The 18,554-nt window shown below is 29.6% G+C and overlaps 2 protein-coding genes and 1 long non-coding RNA gene across 5 annotated transcripts; 1 reads left to right on the forward strand and 2 right to left on the reverse strand.

Moving 5' to 3' along the window:
• Window positions 1–434: 434 nt before the first annotated feature.
• LOC120358190 (odorant receptor 22c-like) lies at window positions 435–8,040 on the reverse strand. 2 transcript variants are annotated; one of them, XR_005575140.1, is made up of 10 exons: window positions 7,865–8,040; window positions 7,185–7,304; window positions 6,625–6,742; window positions 4,060–4,321; window positions 3,610–3,732; window positions 3,009–3,099; window positions 2,812–2,945; window positions 1,552–1,684; window positions 1,294–1,476; window positions 435–1,222 (listed from the first exon to the last, which is right to left on the reverse strand). XR_005575140.1 is itself a non-coding variant. In XM_039451346.1 (9 exons), the coding sequence occupies exons 1-9, from the start codon at window positions 8,006–8,008 to the stop codon at window positions 1,429–1,431; spliced, it is 1,173 nt and encodes a 390-aa protein (XP_039307280.1). In that variant the 5' UTR covers window positions 8,009–8,040; the 3' UTR covers window positions 435–1,428. The 2 variants fall into 2 exon arrangements, 1 of the variants encoding a protein (XP_039307280.1); XM_039451346.1 differs by having other exon boundaries at window positions 435–1,476.
• Window positions 8,041–8,388: 348 nt separating this feature from the next.
• LOC120358192 lies at window positions 8,389–9,162 on the forward strand. The gene is made up of 2 exons (XR_005575142.1): window positions 8,389–8,525; window positions 9,008–9,162. It is a non-coding gene; the product is annotated as an uncharacterized LOC120358192 (long non-coding RNA).
• A 1,510-nt stretch (window positions 9,163–10,672) lies between these two features.
• LOC105202510 (tyrosine-protein kinase hopscotch) lies at window positions 10,673–18,313 on the reverse strand. 2 transcript variants are annotated; one of them, XM_011171071.3, is made up of 13 exons: window positions 17,798–18,313; window positions 16,073–16,374; window positions 15,570–15,929; window positions 15,225–15,437; window positions 14,872–15,149; window positions 14,401–14,719; window positions 14,160–14,316; window positions 13,972–14,093; window positions 13,721–13,874; window positions 13,287–13,614; window positions 12,578–12,993; window positions 11,648–11,976; window positions 10,673–11,442 (listed from the first exon to the last, which is right to left on the reverse strand). In XM_011171071.3, the coding sequence occupies exons 1-13, from the start codon at window positions 17,909–17,911 to the stop codon at window positions 11,121–11,123; spliced, it is 3,414 nt and encodes a 1,137-aa protein (XP_011169373.1). In that variant the 5' UTR covers window positions 17,912–18,313; the 3' UTR covers window positions 10,673–11,120. The 2 variants fall into 2 exon arrangements, with proteins under 2 accessions (XP_011169373.1, XP_011169372.1); XM_011171070.3 differs by having other exon boundaries at window positions 12,578–12,999; window positions 17,798–18,308.
• Window positions 18,314–18,554: the final 241 nt, after the last annotated feature.

Here is an 18,554-nt window from a genome sequence, read left to right on the forward strand (position 1 = left end):
TAAGAAATATCAGAAGCTAGATAAATTTTTTAAGATGTAGAAGTAAGATATAGAATATAGTAAGTATAGAATAATAAGTATAGAAGTCGAGAATAATTACCTTAATTTACAGTACGTAATGAATAGCAATGATTTTTAAGTGTAGTGAAAAATCATCTTTGGTGATTGTTTATGCAACAAAAAAGTGGGATAATTATTCCTGGATTAAAGATAAAACTTTACATTCTGTAGTGCTAATTATAAAAAAAACAAAATGATATATACTGTAAGAGACATATAGAAAAAGTTGTTATTCTTATAAAAGACAATTTCTTAGCTCTACATTTTTTAAATAAATTTTTTAGATAGAATACTTTTTCTAATCTAAAATCAAAAAATATAATAGTAAAATTCATTCATCAGAGAATCTTCCATTGGAATAAAAATTATAAATATTAATCATATGACTTCGTTATATTTCTAAAACACCAAAACAGCCTACATGTAATTGTGAAAAAATACAAGTAATATAGAGTGACATATATATATAGTGTGATATGTCCTAGATAGCCAAATGCAGTGAGTTTGTTGTTATATTGTCAACAATGTTGCAGCAACTAAACTCGAGACAGCATTATATCTATTGGGTTGCACTCAAGTGAATTCTATCAACGACAAGTAAATAGCTACATTTCATTATTAAATTTGCTAAATACAAAATTGTTGCTGTCAGGTTGCTGTCATGTTACTAACAGTATAACGTATCAATAGTCATGTGCATTCATAATGTGTTTTTTCGTTGTCAGGAAATGTACAGCAAGTATATAACAACATATGCAATGCTTTAATTTGCCCGATATGCTATATCACACTTAATTATTTGCGATGGTTCCGTGTGAATACAATCGACTTGCATTCGGCGAATCTGGAAAATGGTCACGGTTTTCATCCCGTGTAATAACATGGGAAACATCTGGTGATCATCGAATAAAAAAATAATCTTCTGGCAATTTTCTACCCACAGTGTTAGTTTTTTTCACACGTGCGATTATACTGTTGCGGCGACATCAATTATTTTTTGATTTAAGTACAGAAAATATATTAAGAACAATTTTTAATCTTAACAGTTAATTCTGATAATATTTTATTTACAATTATTCTAAAAAAGAAGAATTTCTAGGCAACGCTACAGATAAATATACAGAAGCAGACAGATATTTATTATCATAAATATCTTGTTACTCTAAAAAGAAATCACACATTTGCTAAGTCGTTTTAATTATTTTTGTATTTATTTTATGTATTTACACTTACCTGTAAACCGCACCAACAGATTTCTGTTTTTACAGAGGACAATTGCTTATCATAAGAATAAGATCAATACATGTCTAACACATTCTTGCGATTTTTCTACGTTACTTCTACACTTGCAACTTGATAGAAACTTTTTCAGATTTGTCTGACAAACATGCAGTAGGAGAGCGATGTTTGAAGTATCTTCGAAAGATACATATTTTTTATTCTTTGCTTTTACGATTCGCGTGTAACGAATAGAGCATACTTTTTTTTTACCTTTCCAAAATTCTGCAAAGATAATGTATAAAATTTACTGGCGGTGATGACCAACGGGTGACAGCGTCGTATCAGTATCATTAACAGTATCTTTTGCTCTGAAACAACTGCATTGTACCACGTAGAATTGTATCTGCAAAACCAATTTTTTTTTTATTTTGGAAAGAAAACTTCTGTAAAATCAAGATATAGTTTTATTGTATATGTTAACGATATTTCACAAATCACTCACCACAATATTATAAAAAAATTATACACAATATTTACAAAATGCTTCAGCGATCATTATTTTTTAACGCGAACTTATGCGGATTTATTATGAGAACCGTATAATGTTTGTTTCATATTCATTGTTAAAAACTATGTAATTATAAAAAATTTTTAATTAAAATGGTAAAAATTAAATATAATATTGGAAAAGTAAAAAGAACTGCAAATTATGACTAACAGAATTCAAACTATTTTAGAAAACATAAATGCTCTTGTTTCAAAAATGCAATGAATTTTTCTATGTTTCAAAAATGCGTTAAAAATGTTATCAAAATTTTAGATTATCAACATCCATATATTTTAAAAAATTTAATATAAAATTGACACAAAAATGTATCTTTTTAAATTTTTATTAAGTGTTTCGTTTTGGCTTCAGTCAAGGAATTTTTCCCAAAAAGTACCGCAAAAATTTCAGGAAATATTTTTTTCTGTCTTTACTAATAACCCTGCTCACTCTCTCACGTTCTCTCTCTCTCTCCCTTCTCTCCTTGTACTTTTTTTTTCTGCTCTTGAGGTGGCTTTTCCCAGAGCGCACATTAAATATTGCTTATCTCTGTCTCTCTCCCTTTTTTTCTTCTCCAATAATAAGTAAACATTGTTAATACACAAAATTTTCAAATATCTCACTAATACATTTAGAATCTCTCTAAATTCTTTGGAGTGCAATCTTGCTCTAAAAGAGGGTGAAAACTCAGCCAGTTTTAAGAAACAGTGGCTGATTTTTCACTCTTTTAGAGTAAGTTTTCAGTCTGAAGAGTGAAATTTTACTCCAAGGAATTTAGAGAGACTTTGAGATTATTCCACATATATTTTTAAAAATTTAAAACGCTGCGCAAATAAATTCAGTATTTTTTCTTTTTTTTATAAATAAAGTTTGATTTTAAGATTTTTTTTAAAAGATACAATCCAAAGACGAAGTAATATTTGTCAGGATTGATAACCTTCTATTTTTAACTATTTTATTAAAAAGAAATTTGTTTTGTTACTCACATTTTCTCATATACACTCAAACTTTCATCCGTTATCTTTTGTCCCATGTAACAACATATGAATAAATAACATAGTGATGCAACAGAGATACCAATAGATCTAATAGCTCCCTCGATATCAGAAATAGTTAATATCTGAAAAAACTTTATTTTAACATTTCAACAACACTTGCAAACACATTTCTTATGTCAACGTACCTGGATTAACGTAAGACTCAACATAATCATTATTCCTGTGAGATCCCATAAAAACAGTGTTGTGTGATAAGTTTCAATTATATCAACGAATCTTGTAATGTGAAAAAGTTATTCATGTTAAAGTAATGAAATGAAAAATATTTTTTGTGCATGTGAAAAAAATTCATACGTATTAACATAGGTTACAGTTGGAAATTTAACGGTGCTGAACTTTATAATCATAAGATTATTTTTATCGCAGAGAAATAACAATAATAAAATAGCTGGCAATAATATAATGCGTAATGTCTATAATATTATAATATTATCCAAATATAAATCTGTTGATTTATATTTAAAGATAGGATAAGAGAAATATCTTTTAATATTTTTATTTGTATGTCAGATTTATCTGACACTATATATTTATATTTTCTAACTTAACAGTACATATTTTTTGAAATTAGAATCGTATAAAGTGACGCGTGAGAGGAGAATTGTTGCTCCATTATTGTTACTTTTTAATTTTTCTACGCATCAAATACAACTGATTTATTGTTTGTGAAAAACTAAATTGCGTTGAAAACTTTAAATAGCGCGTATATTAAATAAAGATACGAACTGTATAATGTTGTAATGCTGCTGTATAAAAACGATCATGTTCTTGTTTCTTATTTGTGACTCCTGAATTAAATCGCATTTCGTTCTGTCTTCAACAACAAGAAATAAGCGTTCTGCGCGAGACCTGTCAAAATTATCGCCAATGTTACTCTTATCATACAACTAACTTTGTTCTAACGATAATCACCTTGATGAGCGGAAAAAAAAGCGAACTGACTGATTAGTTTTTGTGAAAAATATTTAAAAAAGTAAATAACAAATGTTTTAAAAACGCACGCGCGAACGTGAAAAGAAAACTTTTTTTTATTTATTAGACAGAGATATATCTGTTATGCACAAATTTGAGAGTTGATAGACAAGTTGAAAGATAATAGGCGCTCCGCTTTCAAGCAGTCTAAAAGTCATCTGCTCTTTTACAAATAGCAGTAAATTACGAGGAGTAGTTTCTTACCCCAATAACTTGCACATTCCGCAAACGTGTTGTGTGAGAGTCATAAATAAAGTGAAACCCGTAACGAAAACTATAGGTATGGTTAGAAGTACAAAGCACATGTGGGAATGAATGAGGATAAAGTATCGTTCCTCATCTAAAAAGAATTCAGCATTAAAGGGTTGCCTCCGCGGACGAGATTCGTTCATGGGCATTAAAACATTGAGAATTTCTGGTGTGCACAACCACATGCAATATCCCATCATGCTTATATACGACAAGACTGAAAAATTTAGTAATTGCAAATTTATTATTATAATTTATAGCAAGAGAGCTATGTATGTGTGTGTGTAAAAAAATGAAATTCAATTAAAATGATAGACAAGAACTCATTAATTTTTTATTTTTACCAAATTATTGTATGGTCGACTTTGTTTCGAATTTTTTAGAAAACAATTTTACAAAAGAAACAACATTAAAGGAGTATTCTCGTTTTTACTACCATCTTTATATCCATAAGAATTTTTTTGGAAAAAATATATAACAGCTGCAAATTGAAACTTGATATATCTATTATTTGATATTTGAAAGTTTTTTACAAATGTTCGTTCCAGCATTATAAAATATATTTTTAGTAATTACTTGCATATCTGTATAAGTGTGTAAAAAAAATATCGTTTTATTATTGCTATGATTTAAGATATAGAAATGATAAAAAATAAAAACTTCCAAGAATATTTCAATCTGTATGTAGTTCTTTTCCGAACTATAAACAAGTTAAAAAATTTAATTTATAGAAAGTTTATGAAAAAATTTTTTTTTTTTTTTTAGACGTCATTCGTCGTTATTTGACGTTACTTTTACGTAAAAATTAAAACGTTAGAATTTTTGTTGATTGTAGTTTGGACGAGAGAGGAAAGTGCTATAAGTATCTACTAAAAATTTTAACCCAATATGATTAAAATTACATGAACTTTGTGTTAACAATTGTGAAAAATATTGTTTGGAGGAAAACGTGTTTAAAATATTGCTAAGTTTATACCTTAATAATAACTTTTGCAAATCTCTTCCTTTGATCTACTTTTTCTTTCAAAGTTCAAATTAGAAAAAATACAAAAAAATCATTATTCTAAAAGCGATAATAAAGAGGAGTAGAAAAGTTTATGAAATGATGGAAACTTGATAAACTTCAACTCGCTACAATAAGAATAGGAATGAATTGAATACAAAATCTTTTTGTGGGCTATTTATACTATTATAATAATTATTTTCACAATAAAAAGCTATTTTTAAAATTACAAAATATTAATATATGGAAACTGGCTCATCGTGCGGTGTAAATCATGGTTTTGCATAGATTGAAGGTGATCTAATTGACATATTTAACTGACTCAATGACAGCATCATATGGAAGCTTTTCACTATAAAAGGAACTCAGATTTTAAAAAATCCAATAATAATTAGCTAAATGGCGACAAAAGTACAAAAAAGTAGAGAAGTATAGTGTATATTTTTATTATTATAAAATGTAAAATGTAAATAAATAATAGTGTAAAGTTATTGTAGTTATAAATATTTTAAATACCTTTTAATTAAAAAAATATTTCGATATCTTTATTCACAAGTAATTTTCTACCATAGATATACACCGCACGATGGGTCAGGCTGCAGTCATATATTAATACAATATTTTGTGCAGTAGCTTATTCATATGTCGCATTATAAGTAGCTCATAAAAAGATTTCGAATTCAATTCATTTCTATATCCTTATGAAAAAATCAAAGTTTTCTTGTTTTTTGCTATTACCGATCTTTCTAACCCTATTAAAGTGATTATAGATAATTTAAAATAAAATTTTATTGTCAAAATTTAATTTGTAAATATTAGTTCTGATATTATACTCAGATTCTAATACTTTAAAGGCTTGGTTTAATATTGTCTTAATATGTGATATGTAAACTCCAATGAAATTTTTCTTCTCAAAATCTCGAAAGATGTAGGGGAAAGTGGGGGAATTACGGACCGAGGTAAAACAAGACACTGCCATTTTGATATTTTTTTCTAATCCGTTACCTTCCGCGGCAATGTCACGTATACAAGCTCGATACGCTCATTGCTTAACAAACATTCACGACGTGAGATTGCGCACATGAAAATACCAAAATGACAGTGTCCGGTTGTAATCGGGGTGCGTAATTCTCCCTCCCCCCCCTTTCCCTTAATATAAGAAAAATCATTATTAAAAGTGAATAAATATTAGATATTGAAAGTGAAATAAATCTGATGATTCGGAGAAAATAGGGAATAACTAAATATGAAATCAAATGAATTATGCTTAGAAAATTTCGCATTTAATTTAATGATAACAATTAATGTTTTGTAATTTTATTGTGAAATCGTGATTATGAATAGTTAAAAAAAATTGCCGATTGTTGCTCATTAAAAATTATGTGTACGATAAATATGTTTATAATGAAAAACATGATTCTCGTATTATCACACACAGAAATACAATCTCGATTTTACAGGCAGAAATGCCTGTCTTTTTCTTCTGTAGACAAAGCGAGGTTTAATGTTTCTCTTACTCGTGCAACAGAATGTGAATAGTTTTGACAACTCAGCATATTCGCGCATAATCTTGATCTCACCATGTGTCTTTTGCAATGCCCAGTCTTTTGATATGCGGTCGAATAATATTTTAACCTGAAAGAAAAGTAAAGGTAAATGAATGGTCACATATTTTTAAAAATTAATAAATATTTATATAGTGCTTCAATATAATTGTTAATGTAATTGTAATATGTAATTTCAGTTTTAAAAGATTTACAATTTAATATTGCATATTTCACCTACAATATATAATGTTTCTTTTAGCATTTACTTTATTTTATTATACTTTTATCTTTTATTACTCATAACATTTGTTCATAGCAGTACGTAATAATTGACAAGGCAGTATCTTAATCAACGATGAATTGGAAGATAAAATATTCCGATAAACGAAAACAAAATTTGTATATAAGTATCATAATTTCTTCTATTTATCGAAAAATAATCACAGTCTAGGCTTTTACATATCAGAGATGAAAAAGATATATTTTATCAATTATGAGATACACAAATTACAAGGACTTATGATGCTTACTTTGTCTACATTTCCGATACGTAAATGCAAGCTGTTTAGGATACACAATTTAACTAAAAGCTCTTGCACCCCATTCACTATAAATTCATATGTGATTTCAAATATAAACCAGCACGAGATCTGGAAACATGTTATTAATCTTTGATAAAAGGAAGTAGACATAATTTTATCGAGAAATAATTATTTGAACCATATTTCATTAAATTTCTCATATGAAAATTTCCTTCCTTTTTTCTTTTATAGCTTCGATACTGATGACACAGGTCTACAAAATTACGAAGGAGGAGGGAGGCATAAAATATTTTTAGCAGTTGCAAAAAAATATTTTCTGTATTGTAGGAATATTTTTGCGTAAAATGTCGTAAAGCTAACTTCGTTATCATTTTTTCTTTAGCTAGAAAAATTCAAGTTCAAAAGAAGTTGATTTTGCGATTATTTAAAAAATTGAGGGTGATGGAAAAAACGTTGTTGTTTTTAGCGCATCAAAATCCTATAGAAACGTCATTCAAAGTTCAAAGCACAAGACCCTCGCCTAATTTTGTAGACCTGTGTAATTGATTAAATATCAGTTTATATAAAGTATTATTATTCTAAAACTATATATGTTATTTCCAATTCTTTTGTTTCAAAAATGTAAAATAATTAATTTAAAAAAAATTATTTTCCAAAGTCGCGGATACCTGAAAAATTGCAGACGACATCATGACGACCGTGATAAGAGCTCTTATTAAACGAGCATTCCACTTGCTTTGGTAAGGCTCTAGTCCGCAAGCCGATAGAAGAAAGCGGTTCAGTTTATAATAATTCTCTTCTGGATATTCCATTTGCTTCGAAGGTTTTAAAAGAACTGACGATAGAGCCGATCGTGTTACTTGACTCTTGTAGCCATTTCCTCTCTTTTTTTCATTATTACATTGTTTTTCATTTTTTATTTTTTCTATCTTCAGAAAATTATCGGACAAATTGCATCGAGGTAAAATACGCGCACTTAATACGGAAGCGAAACTCGAAGGTGTCGGAAAAATTGATCGGCAAGACGCATGCAATATTCGTGTAATAACGTGGGAAAGAAACCATCGGTGGAGTCTACAAACGGAAATTGTCTTTAGTCAGTTTTTTTTGCATGCAATTATTTCGCTGAAGTCCATAGAACAATTTTTGCTGCTGCGATGCAATTTTTTTATTATGACAAAATATGAAATGGAATTGAGAGAAAAAAAATTCAATGTAAAAATATGTTTGTGCAGCATTTATGCATACAGTACAATATCGTCGATTAGGAACGTCACTTCTATAAGAAATATGTTATCAGAAGCAAGATAAATTTTTTAAGTTGTAGAAGTAAGTAGAATATAGCAAGTATAGAATAGTAAGTATAGAAGTTGAGAATAATCACCTAGCTGCAAAAGAGACTCAGAAATCGTTCAGAAAGAAAGGAGGAAATCTGTAGAAGGTTAATTATATGGTTCAGGCATTGCAGACTGAAGATAAATAAAGAATTCCTATATTTAAACACTAATTGAAACTTTAAACGCGTTTTTCTTGAAACTATGTATTTCAAATCGGGCGAAAGGATAACTCTTTACCGATTTACTTCAAATTTTAATTGCAGCTTTAAAACGATATTCTACACGGAAGTACATACGGAATTTTAGTTTCACTATAAACTTTTTTAAAATAATTTTTTCGTCATTTTTTCATCAAAAACTAAAATATTTTTTCATTTGTACACCATTTTTACAAAAAACGAAACATAGAAATTTCCGTATGTACTTCTATAGAAAAACATCTAGATTTAAAATATCTTTGGATTTTTATTCTAGGTCAAAAATTATGGAAGAAATCTTTTTGCCCGTGTGACGATGTCAAAATAGAAGACCTCTACTAGCAGATACGTATCGCCGCCATTTTTTATTATAAAAAAAATAATATCAATGTTTCAACAATAAAAGATAAGCAATAAAGTGGTTTATTTAAATTTTCTCTCTTGAATTTCATATGTCCATAAATTCTTGTCAAAGATAGGCTGTTTTCTTTGTGCGCTACTGTGGCCTAACACCTTAATGTGTTTCTCCCGTTTATTTTATTTTTTTTTTCCAGAAAATATTTATCAAATCTAAATACATAATGTCCTTAGATATTAATAAATTATAAAACAATCAATAATTTACAATATGTAATTAATAGCAATGACTTTTAACCGTAGTGAAAAATCATCTTTGGTGATTGTTTGTGCAACAAAAAAATGGGGTAATTATTCTCAGATTATACTTTACATTCTGTAATGCTAATTATAAGAAAAATAAAATATATACTGTATATACGATATATACTGTAAGAGACACATAGAAAAAATTGTTAATTCTTAATAGACAATTTCTTAGCTGTACATTTTTTTTAATAAATTTTTTATATAGAATATTTTTTTAATCTACTGATCTAAAAATACAATAATAAAATTCATTCATCAGAGAATCTTCCATTGGAATAAAAATTATAAGTATGAATCATATGACTTCGTTATATTTCTAAAATACCAAAACAGCTTATATATAATTGTGAAAAAATATAAGTAATATAAAGTGACATATACAATGTGATATACTATGTTCCAAATAGCCAAATGCAATAAGTTTGTTGTCATATTGTCAACAATGTTGCAGCATCTAATTTTGTTAAATTCGAGGCAATATTATATCTGTCGGGTTGCGCTCAAGTGAATTCAAATTCTATCAACGACAAATAAGTAAATAGCCACATTTTATTATTAAATTTGCTATTTACAAAATTGTTGCTGTCATGTTACTAACAATATAATGTATCAATAGTGTTGCTGCATTCATAATATGTTCTTTCGATGTCAGCAAATGTACAGTAAGTATATAACAACATATGCAATGCACTAGTTTGCTCGATATGCTATATCACGCTTGATTATCTGGGGTGGTTTCGTGTGAATACAATCGACTTGTAATCAACGGATCCGGAAGTTGGTCCCGATTTTCATCCTATGTCTCGGTTTAAAATAGGTTGGAAAAATTGAAAATTGTGGATATAAGGAATGCAGAGATATAGAATTGTTTTGGGAATGAGATGAACTGATACTATACTTAAGCTATATATTTCACACAGTACATGATAAAATGGCGACAATATCTTCGACTAGATACATCCATTCTGAACAAGATGCAAAGAGCGGAAAGATTGTTAATTCTCTAATGGCAGATTCTTTGATTTCCTTTTTTCTTTTAATAAAATGTTGATAGAAGAATAGTATCTTTCTCTAAAATTCATACATCTAAAAATGTAAAAATATATACAAATTTGGTATATAATTATATACATAAAATTTAATATATAAATATATATACAATATATATTTATGTATTAAATATTACACACACACACACACACACACACACACACACACACACACACACACACACACACACACACACACACACACACACACATATATATATATATATATATATGTATGTATGTATATGTATATACACACACGTAGGTATTATATTTATATATAATTCTTCATAAACAATAAAAACGGTTTTTTGCAAAAAATAAGTTAACTGTTGACTTATCAAAGAATCTTCCATTAATATAAGAACAGCTCTATGAAACCCCCATATTTCCATATGAGTGTTCATTTAATGACGTCAAGTTATTATTCGGTGCTGGCAACATTCAATCTTATTTATATTTTGCAGCTTTATCGTGTAAAATACACAAGAGTGTGTAACAGTGTGAAACCCATAACAAAATGTATATTGACAGAGCTGAATGTATGTTATCAACGTCATGGCGACATCACATGGACGCTAAAAAGTACTAAATTTCATAGGGCTGTTCAAGAATCACGACTGGGTTATGTCATGTATTTCTAAAATAACAACAGACGATTGGTAAAGAAATGTTCTAATAATTACAAAGCAGCTGCTCGATATCTTCGCGTAAATTGGCGAAAATCGGTCTTTCATGACTGTTTAGCTGCCAACATGAGAGCATCAGTTTCCTATGAATTTCTTGTGGACAGTTAGCTGGGCACGGAAGACGGTGACCACGTTCTAATGCGTTCAGCAGGTCGGTTATAGTTGTCATTAAGATTTCTTTCTCATCCGTTCTAATTGATAATTGTGGATCGACGCCGTAGCTGAAAACCTCGTACATCGTCACGCCGAATGACCATACGTCCGAACGCGTTGAGAATTTATTATGCCTCAAACTCTCCGGTGCATACCTGCAAAAAATCATTACTTCGTTTAATGCATACTAGTAATGCATGGAAAAATAATCTAATTTTAGAATTAAGAATTGACCAAAAAGAAAAAAGAAAATATAAAGAAATTAAAAAATATTATATTATTTTCAAATGTAAAAAGTTAAGTTATTTTACTTTTGTCGAAATATTGAAAATGGAGATTAATTCTTTTTACAATACTTACCATTTTATTGGAATATTACGAAGGGTTTTAAAAACATAATAATCACTCGCAGCTATCACTTGCGCAAGACCGAAGTCGCTAATTTTCACTCGATCCTCGTTCGCTACTAAGATGTTTCTTGCTGCCAAATCTCTGTGAACAATATTCATACTGCCGAGATACTCCATGCCTGCGACGATGTCTAGAGCGAAGCCTAATAGTGTTTTATATGCGAGGCTAAACCGATGCGAGCTTAGATAACTCAACAACGAGCCATATTGGATGAATTCCATCACCAAAATTCGATCCACTGAGCACAGAATTTTCACGATGTTTGGATGTTTGAGCCTCTAAAAATAATCAAGAAAAAAATAATGAGCCTATTGCTTTACTACTGTTATGTAATTAATTTGTATACTAATTTTAAGTGCAGAAAAAATAGAACACTTTTACCGTTTTTAAATCTTTATACATTAATGCATACTACATTAAAGCTTAACTAGAATTCGGCACAGAAGTAAAGTTTTTCGTCATCATATTCTCCTTGTTGCATAATTATACTTTTTAAGAAAATAAATGACATTGCCATAACTTTTTCTTAAAAGTATTACTCTTTAGCTTTAAAACGTCTTATTATAAAGTTCTTAAAAGTTTCCCGTTACAAAGTATAATTTAATTTAAAAAATAAATTTTTTAGAAATTTTTATTTTTGTCCAATGGTTTTTTCTCAATTATGTTCACAACAGATCATTTTTTGGCAATACCGTCTATTCAGTCACACTTTTGAGACTTCGAACTTTCATTTTAAACAATTTGTTGAAAAATATTGATTGAAACCAAAATTACGACTTTTCAAAATTACATGGATCTGCCAGACCTATGTATTGATGTGTTTAAGGTTGGCATCGGATGTACTGTATTTAAAAGTTAATATTAAAAACAAGGATTCACCTCCATGATTTTAATTTCCCTCTCGAAATCAAGCACATTTTCTGAATCCTCTTGCGTTTTGAGCTTCTTAACGGCCACATCCTGTTCCGAGTCAACTTCCTTACCGTTGCGCCTCCTGAGCGTACCCTTGTACACTTCACCGTAAAAACCTTCACCTATGCGTCCTTGTAGGATCACGTCCAAGTTTTCATTTATTTCATAGGTACGCTGCCATTGGGAGCTGTCTTTGCTGTTGCCAGCTTTGTCATTAATTTTACTTTTGTTGGTTTTGCCTGCGCTATCTTCACAACTTGGACCGCAATCGCTACCGTTACCCCCAATTGGCATTTTGTACAATTCGCTGTTTAGCCAACGCAGATAAAACGACAATTCATCCCTATTATTGCTGTCTTGATTCTGGTAACTAACCAGCTGTTCTGTAACTTTTAAAGTTTAATTCTTGTATCAATCAGTAATTTTGTTATTTGTGAATTTGTTAATATATATTATAATGACGTTGATTAAGGTAAAGTTATTGAAAAATTGATAGTTTACAAAATATTTTATACATTCTTCTGATATATTTCGATATATATATAGTTTCACGGATAATAATTTGTAATGCTTTAAATATCCCACTTTATATACATCTCTATTATAATAGTACCAAAACTGATTAGGAAAGAACATACAATTAGTTTTGAAATTAAAGATATATAAATCAACTCACCATGATCATGATCATTCCAAGTAATATTGGTGTAATCAGTAACTAAACTCGTTTGTGATTCACTATTCGATTTGCTTTCTTCTGTATAAATACTGCCATTTTCATCATTGTTTCCATCGATTTCTTTGAACAGTTTGGGGCATATAGTAGCATAAGTATGAGTTCTTCGAGCGTTGTATACTTCATATAGAATTTGGTTAATATCTCGCATGATTGCCTGAGGCTGTTTCCTTATAGAATTATTTTTGCCCCAGCATTCCAACATTAATTTATAGATTTCATTAGGACAATCCTTAGGAGAAAGCAGTCGATTTCCACATTTATAATACTATAAAGTAACAATTTAATTGTATTAATCAGAATTTATACAATTAAATTAGTTCTATCAGCATAAGGAAATAATGTAATTAAGATTTTATTTGCAAAAAATGTACCATTTTAACAGTATGAATTTTGTGATATTTAGGTGGAGTTGCTCCTCTGGAAAATATCTCCCAAATAGTTGTTGCTAACGCCCATATATCCGCTTGAAGGCTATATTTTGCAGATGCGAAATCCTCGTAAAATTCTGGCGGTATCCAATATATGCTGCACAAAATAAAGAAAAAAATCGTGAATCTTTGCATTGTACACAAAAAGAAAACAATGAACTTAAATTAAACAAAATTTATATTTCATGACTTACTCGTCCTCGGTATAAGTGAAGAGACCGGGATCTCCCAATTTGACAATGAAGCTGTTATCTGTATGCGAATGCACGAGAACGTTCCGACATCTTATATTTCCATGAATTACACGATTCTCCTCCTACGTATTCTTGTATGTTTAAGATAGTAACATTAAGATATAATACAGATATTTGGAGAAATTTACCAAATGCCATAGAGCTGTTGCCAGACAGACGGTAGCTTCCACCATGTCGACTGTTAGTACAGACTTACTATTGCTGCACAGGTATTTGTCCAGCGAGCCCAAATTTACCAGCTCAAGTAGCATTCCAATCGTCGGCGCTACAGTTATGCCATACAATCTGAAAATGAAATAAGTAAAACGTAATATTTTCATACGCTTCTGCGCTTCCAAATTTTTTCCAAGATTCCTGTATGATAGTCACCTAACTAGAGCCCCCGATCGCAATTGGCTCCATTTGCCAACCAATTCTAAAAATTCTTTGGTATAATTATTTTCCTCCGTCTTGAGTATCTTCATCATAACTTCGAGCTTCTTGCCTTTAGCAACTCGCCATATAGCTCGATGCAAACTCGTCATTGTCGTGGTACAAGTCAAATCCTCATCGATCGCTTTGTATACCTGCAACTCATTCCATGGTACGCATCGCGGTCCACCTTGCAATAAAGTGGTAATTATCTCTTCATCTGCCGCTACTTCGTTTACGACGTTCTCCGAAGTGCAAAGTAATAATTTTGATTTGTCTAAATAAATAAAAATTCTGTATATATAAACAGAAAACTAAAATAGATATTTTTCGGATATTTTTATCCCCCCCCCCCCTCCTCCTCTCTGTGCGTGTGCGCATGCGTGTGCACGCGCGCATATATTCATATTTAACTATTAATATATGTACCATATTCTGAAAATCCTAAACATTTCCCAAGGTATATAGATTCATTTGGATTTTGGAATGAAGAAATTAAATGCCTCAGAGATTCGTACACCTGCATACTATTTGTCATTGCAAATTTATCAGGTTTAGTCTGCACTACTCTTTCTGAAGATATAGTTCCGTCTTTGTTGTAAACGTCGATGTAATAAACACAGTACTCGGTTTCACTCTCACGAAGTATGTAACTTCCCGGTTCGTTGGCACATTTTTCCTTAAGCTTCGTGTACGAAAAGTCTTTTCTAAAATATGTTTGGATATTTAAATATTATACACGCAGAATATAATTTTTTGTAATTTTATAGAAATAATCTTACCCAACTGGTCCATGGCACCTTAATTTCTGTAATCTCTCTAATGAAGGCGTGATAATACTAGCATCACCACTACAGAGATTAAAATTCCACTTAACTGATAAGCGATAATAACCATCTAGCGCAGATACGAAAGACAACAAAATCGCTTTTGTTTCAAATTGTACGCATAATGGTATGCCAGTTCTCCTCCCAATTAACACAGTATTGTTCTTTCTAATGGACGAAAATGTGATAGAGAGATAAATAGATATTTATTATTTTTAAGTCATAAATAGTTTCAATTGACTGACTGTGCATTAAGAAGGAAAGCTAATGTATTGAAATATGTTATATATTTGTTATTACCCTATAGAAAGAGTGGAAATGTCCTCTATCCTACAAATCGTTTTCCAAGTACCAATGTCAATCTCACAGTATTTTACTTGCTCTATAGTAACCCTAAGCAAGACCTTAACTCTTAGATTAGGAACATCTTTATCCATTAATGCCGTGTATTCTTCATATGGATAATTCGGAGCCATACGTTCAAATTGCTTCAAATACTGTTCCTTGACATATGCAGCGTCATATCCAGATAACTTCGTAAGTGCATTATGAATAGGTTTTCTAATAAAAAAGGCATGCCTTTTTATGCATTCCTTAGGTATATATTTCTTATATTCTGATTCTACAATTTCTCGTGGAAGTTCTTCTTCGAGCATCACCCTGCAATGAATGTCATACAATGTTTAGTAATTATATTTATATTAAATAAGTTAACTTGCAATAAGTTTGAGAAAAATTACTCATAAAATAAAATCATTTATTTTGTATTGTTTTATCAAAAAAAGGAATAACTTGTATCTTACCTGTACATATCGCTAACTCCTAGGCCAATTAGTTCATGTTTATGTTTTTCATAAACTATGTCAGGTACTTTATTATCCAATACATCTTTTCGAACTTGCTCAAAATAATAATTATATGCATTTAAATCTATCTCTCTCAGTCTATCCATACTGGACGGCTTGAATCTTAAGCGAAAATTGAATCTGTATTTCTCGGAGTCTTCTTCCAGTATGTGACCACAAGGAAACCATAGTTTTGAAGAATAACTTTGCAATGCAAATAAATGTCTTGCTAAAGGATTTATCTTGAAGGTATTGCATACCTGAAAATTAAACAGAGTTTTGATTTTTCATGTTTTGCATAGAAGAATAATTAAAATTTCAAATGTATGTAATATAAATAAGATAAACTATAGAAAATTAAATTTAATAGTATTTTTGTGAAAATAATTAAAAAGATGCAAATCAAATATTTCATAGTTGAAAGAATAAATGCATAATACAGTACATAAATAGATGATTTATTAATAAGAGTTAATAAATTATTTTGCAAGGATTAATAAATACATTCTGAATTCTATTATTCCATATTAAATACAGAGTCAATTTCTTACATATCAATTCTACAATTATATTTTTGGTCTAATTACAATACAAAATATTTTACATCAGGCCAAATTACTATATAATCAATTTATTATTACAATGTTTTAATGAAGATGATATAATTAACAAATAACATACCACACAAAATGCAAATCTTAAATCTCTCTAACTAGGAAAAACTAATTTTTTTAAATAATAAAATTTTATTAATAAAAATGTTTGTAATCATTGATTTTGAATTTGGATTTAACTTTAAAAATGAGCTTTTCTTGAGACTTAATAGGACCAACTTAATAGGACTTTATTACAATTTTATAAGTTATTTTGTTATAATGTGCCATATACTTAATAATAAATTTTTAAATCTAAAACAAATAAATTACAATTATATAATTCTATTCAAGCAATATATCTTTTAAATTACAAGATAAAATATTTTCAAAAGTAAAAAAGTAGCATACTGTTTTTACTGTTTAAGCAATATATGACTGAACTAAATGTGTTTCAATTTTCAAATACAAAATATAAAATATTAGCAATCTTGGGAAATTTGAATTACAAAATATAAAATACTGGCAATCTTTCAATTTGAAATACAAAATTGCTAGTATATTTTATTTTACATTTGAAATACTTTTACCCAGTCCTAACAAATACAAAGAATTTAATTATGGTATTATTTCTATGAATAAAGTTAAATAAAACTTCTTTTACTGTATAGTAAAAAATACTAATTACAAAAAATACTAATTAAAATAATACTTTTATTGAAAACAGAAAAAATATTTAAAAAAATACAATTTAAGTATAAAAATGTTTTTATAATTATGCAAAGATACAATGTGTCTGTAAGTAAACAATTGTTGTTAGCGAGAAGGAAATCAATTATTGTGGGCGTTACAGTAATAAAATGCTTCACCAGCCTTAAATTATGATAGAATCTCTAGAAGTATAGATAATACTTGCTATGCTGTTGTATTTATTAAAAAAATATTGATTTCTTTAGTCTTGTCTAGCTAGATTAACAATTCATCCCATTGTACACCCAAAATATATGAAAATCAGACACACTTGTTTTTCCTATGAAGATGTGCAATAACATTCCAATTTACTTTGTTTAATTGAAAGAAAAAAAATTACCTTTATACACAGGTCTTCGATAGTTTCACCAACAATAAATGCAAATTTCAATGGTTTATCCCTGTTAGCCATATAAATGTAAACATAATGTGACAGTCGCGGATCGTCATCCATATTAATTTACAAGTCGTCGACCTCGCCAGGAATATTACATCTTACAGCAACCCTCGACATCCAATGCACACCGATTTGTTTTTTGTTTATCATGTGTGACAAATATAGCGAATTCGGCCATCTGCACTACTCATTACTCTGCACTTGTGCAGAATCAAGATTACTACCTGAAGTTATTCAATGATAATAACATAATGCACACACATCATGACCGATAAAATATTCGATATTAATATTGTTATCTCTTCGATGGAATGAGTGTTCGAATCTATTCCATCGGTCGGAACACTTATACTGAACTTTTCTATTTGGATGTTTTTTTATGTGGCAATCTTTACAAGTATCGGAGCAGGGGCAGAGAAAAGATCAACAAGACTGAGAGCGGTCATCCCGACGTTTTTCTTGGGATCGCTACACTAGCGTCACCTATGTCCATAATGACATCATTAGGGTACAACTAATGTATGTATGTACGAGGCATAACTGACTTCCACCATGGTCAGTCGCCATTGGATACGTTTAGCGGACTTATTGAGCGAGCACTCACTGTTATTGGTGCATTCTTCTATACCTAAAAATCTGATTGGATGATCTAAAAGAATACACCAATAACAGCAAGTGCTTACTCAACTGTTGAGTTCTC

Source organism: Solenopsis invicta, chromosome 6, assembly GCF_016802725.1.
Source record: "Solenopsis invicta isolate M01_SB chromosome 6, UNIL_Sinv_3.0, whole genome shotgun sequence".
NCBI classification, from domain to species: Eukaryota; Metazoa; Arthropoda; class Insecta; order Hymenoptera; family Formicidae; genus Solenopsis; species Solenopsis invicta.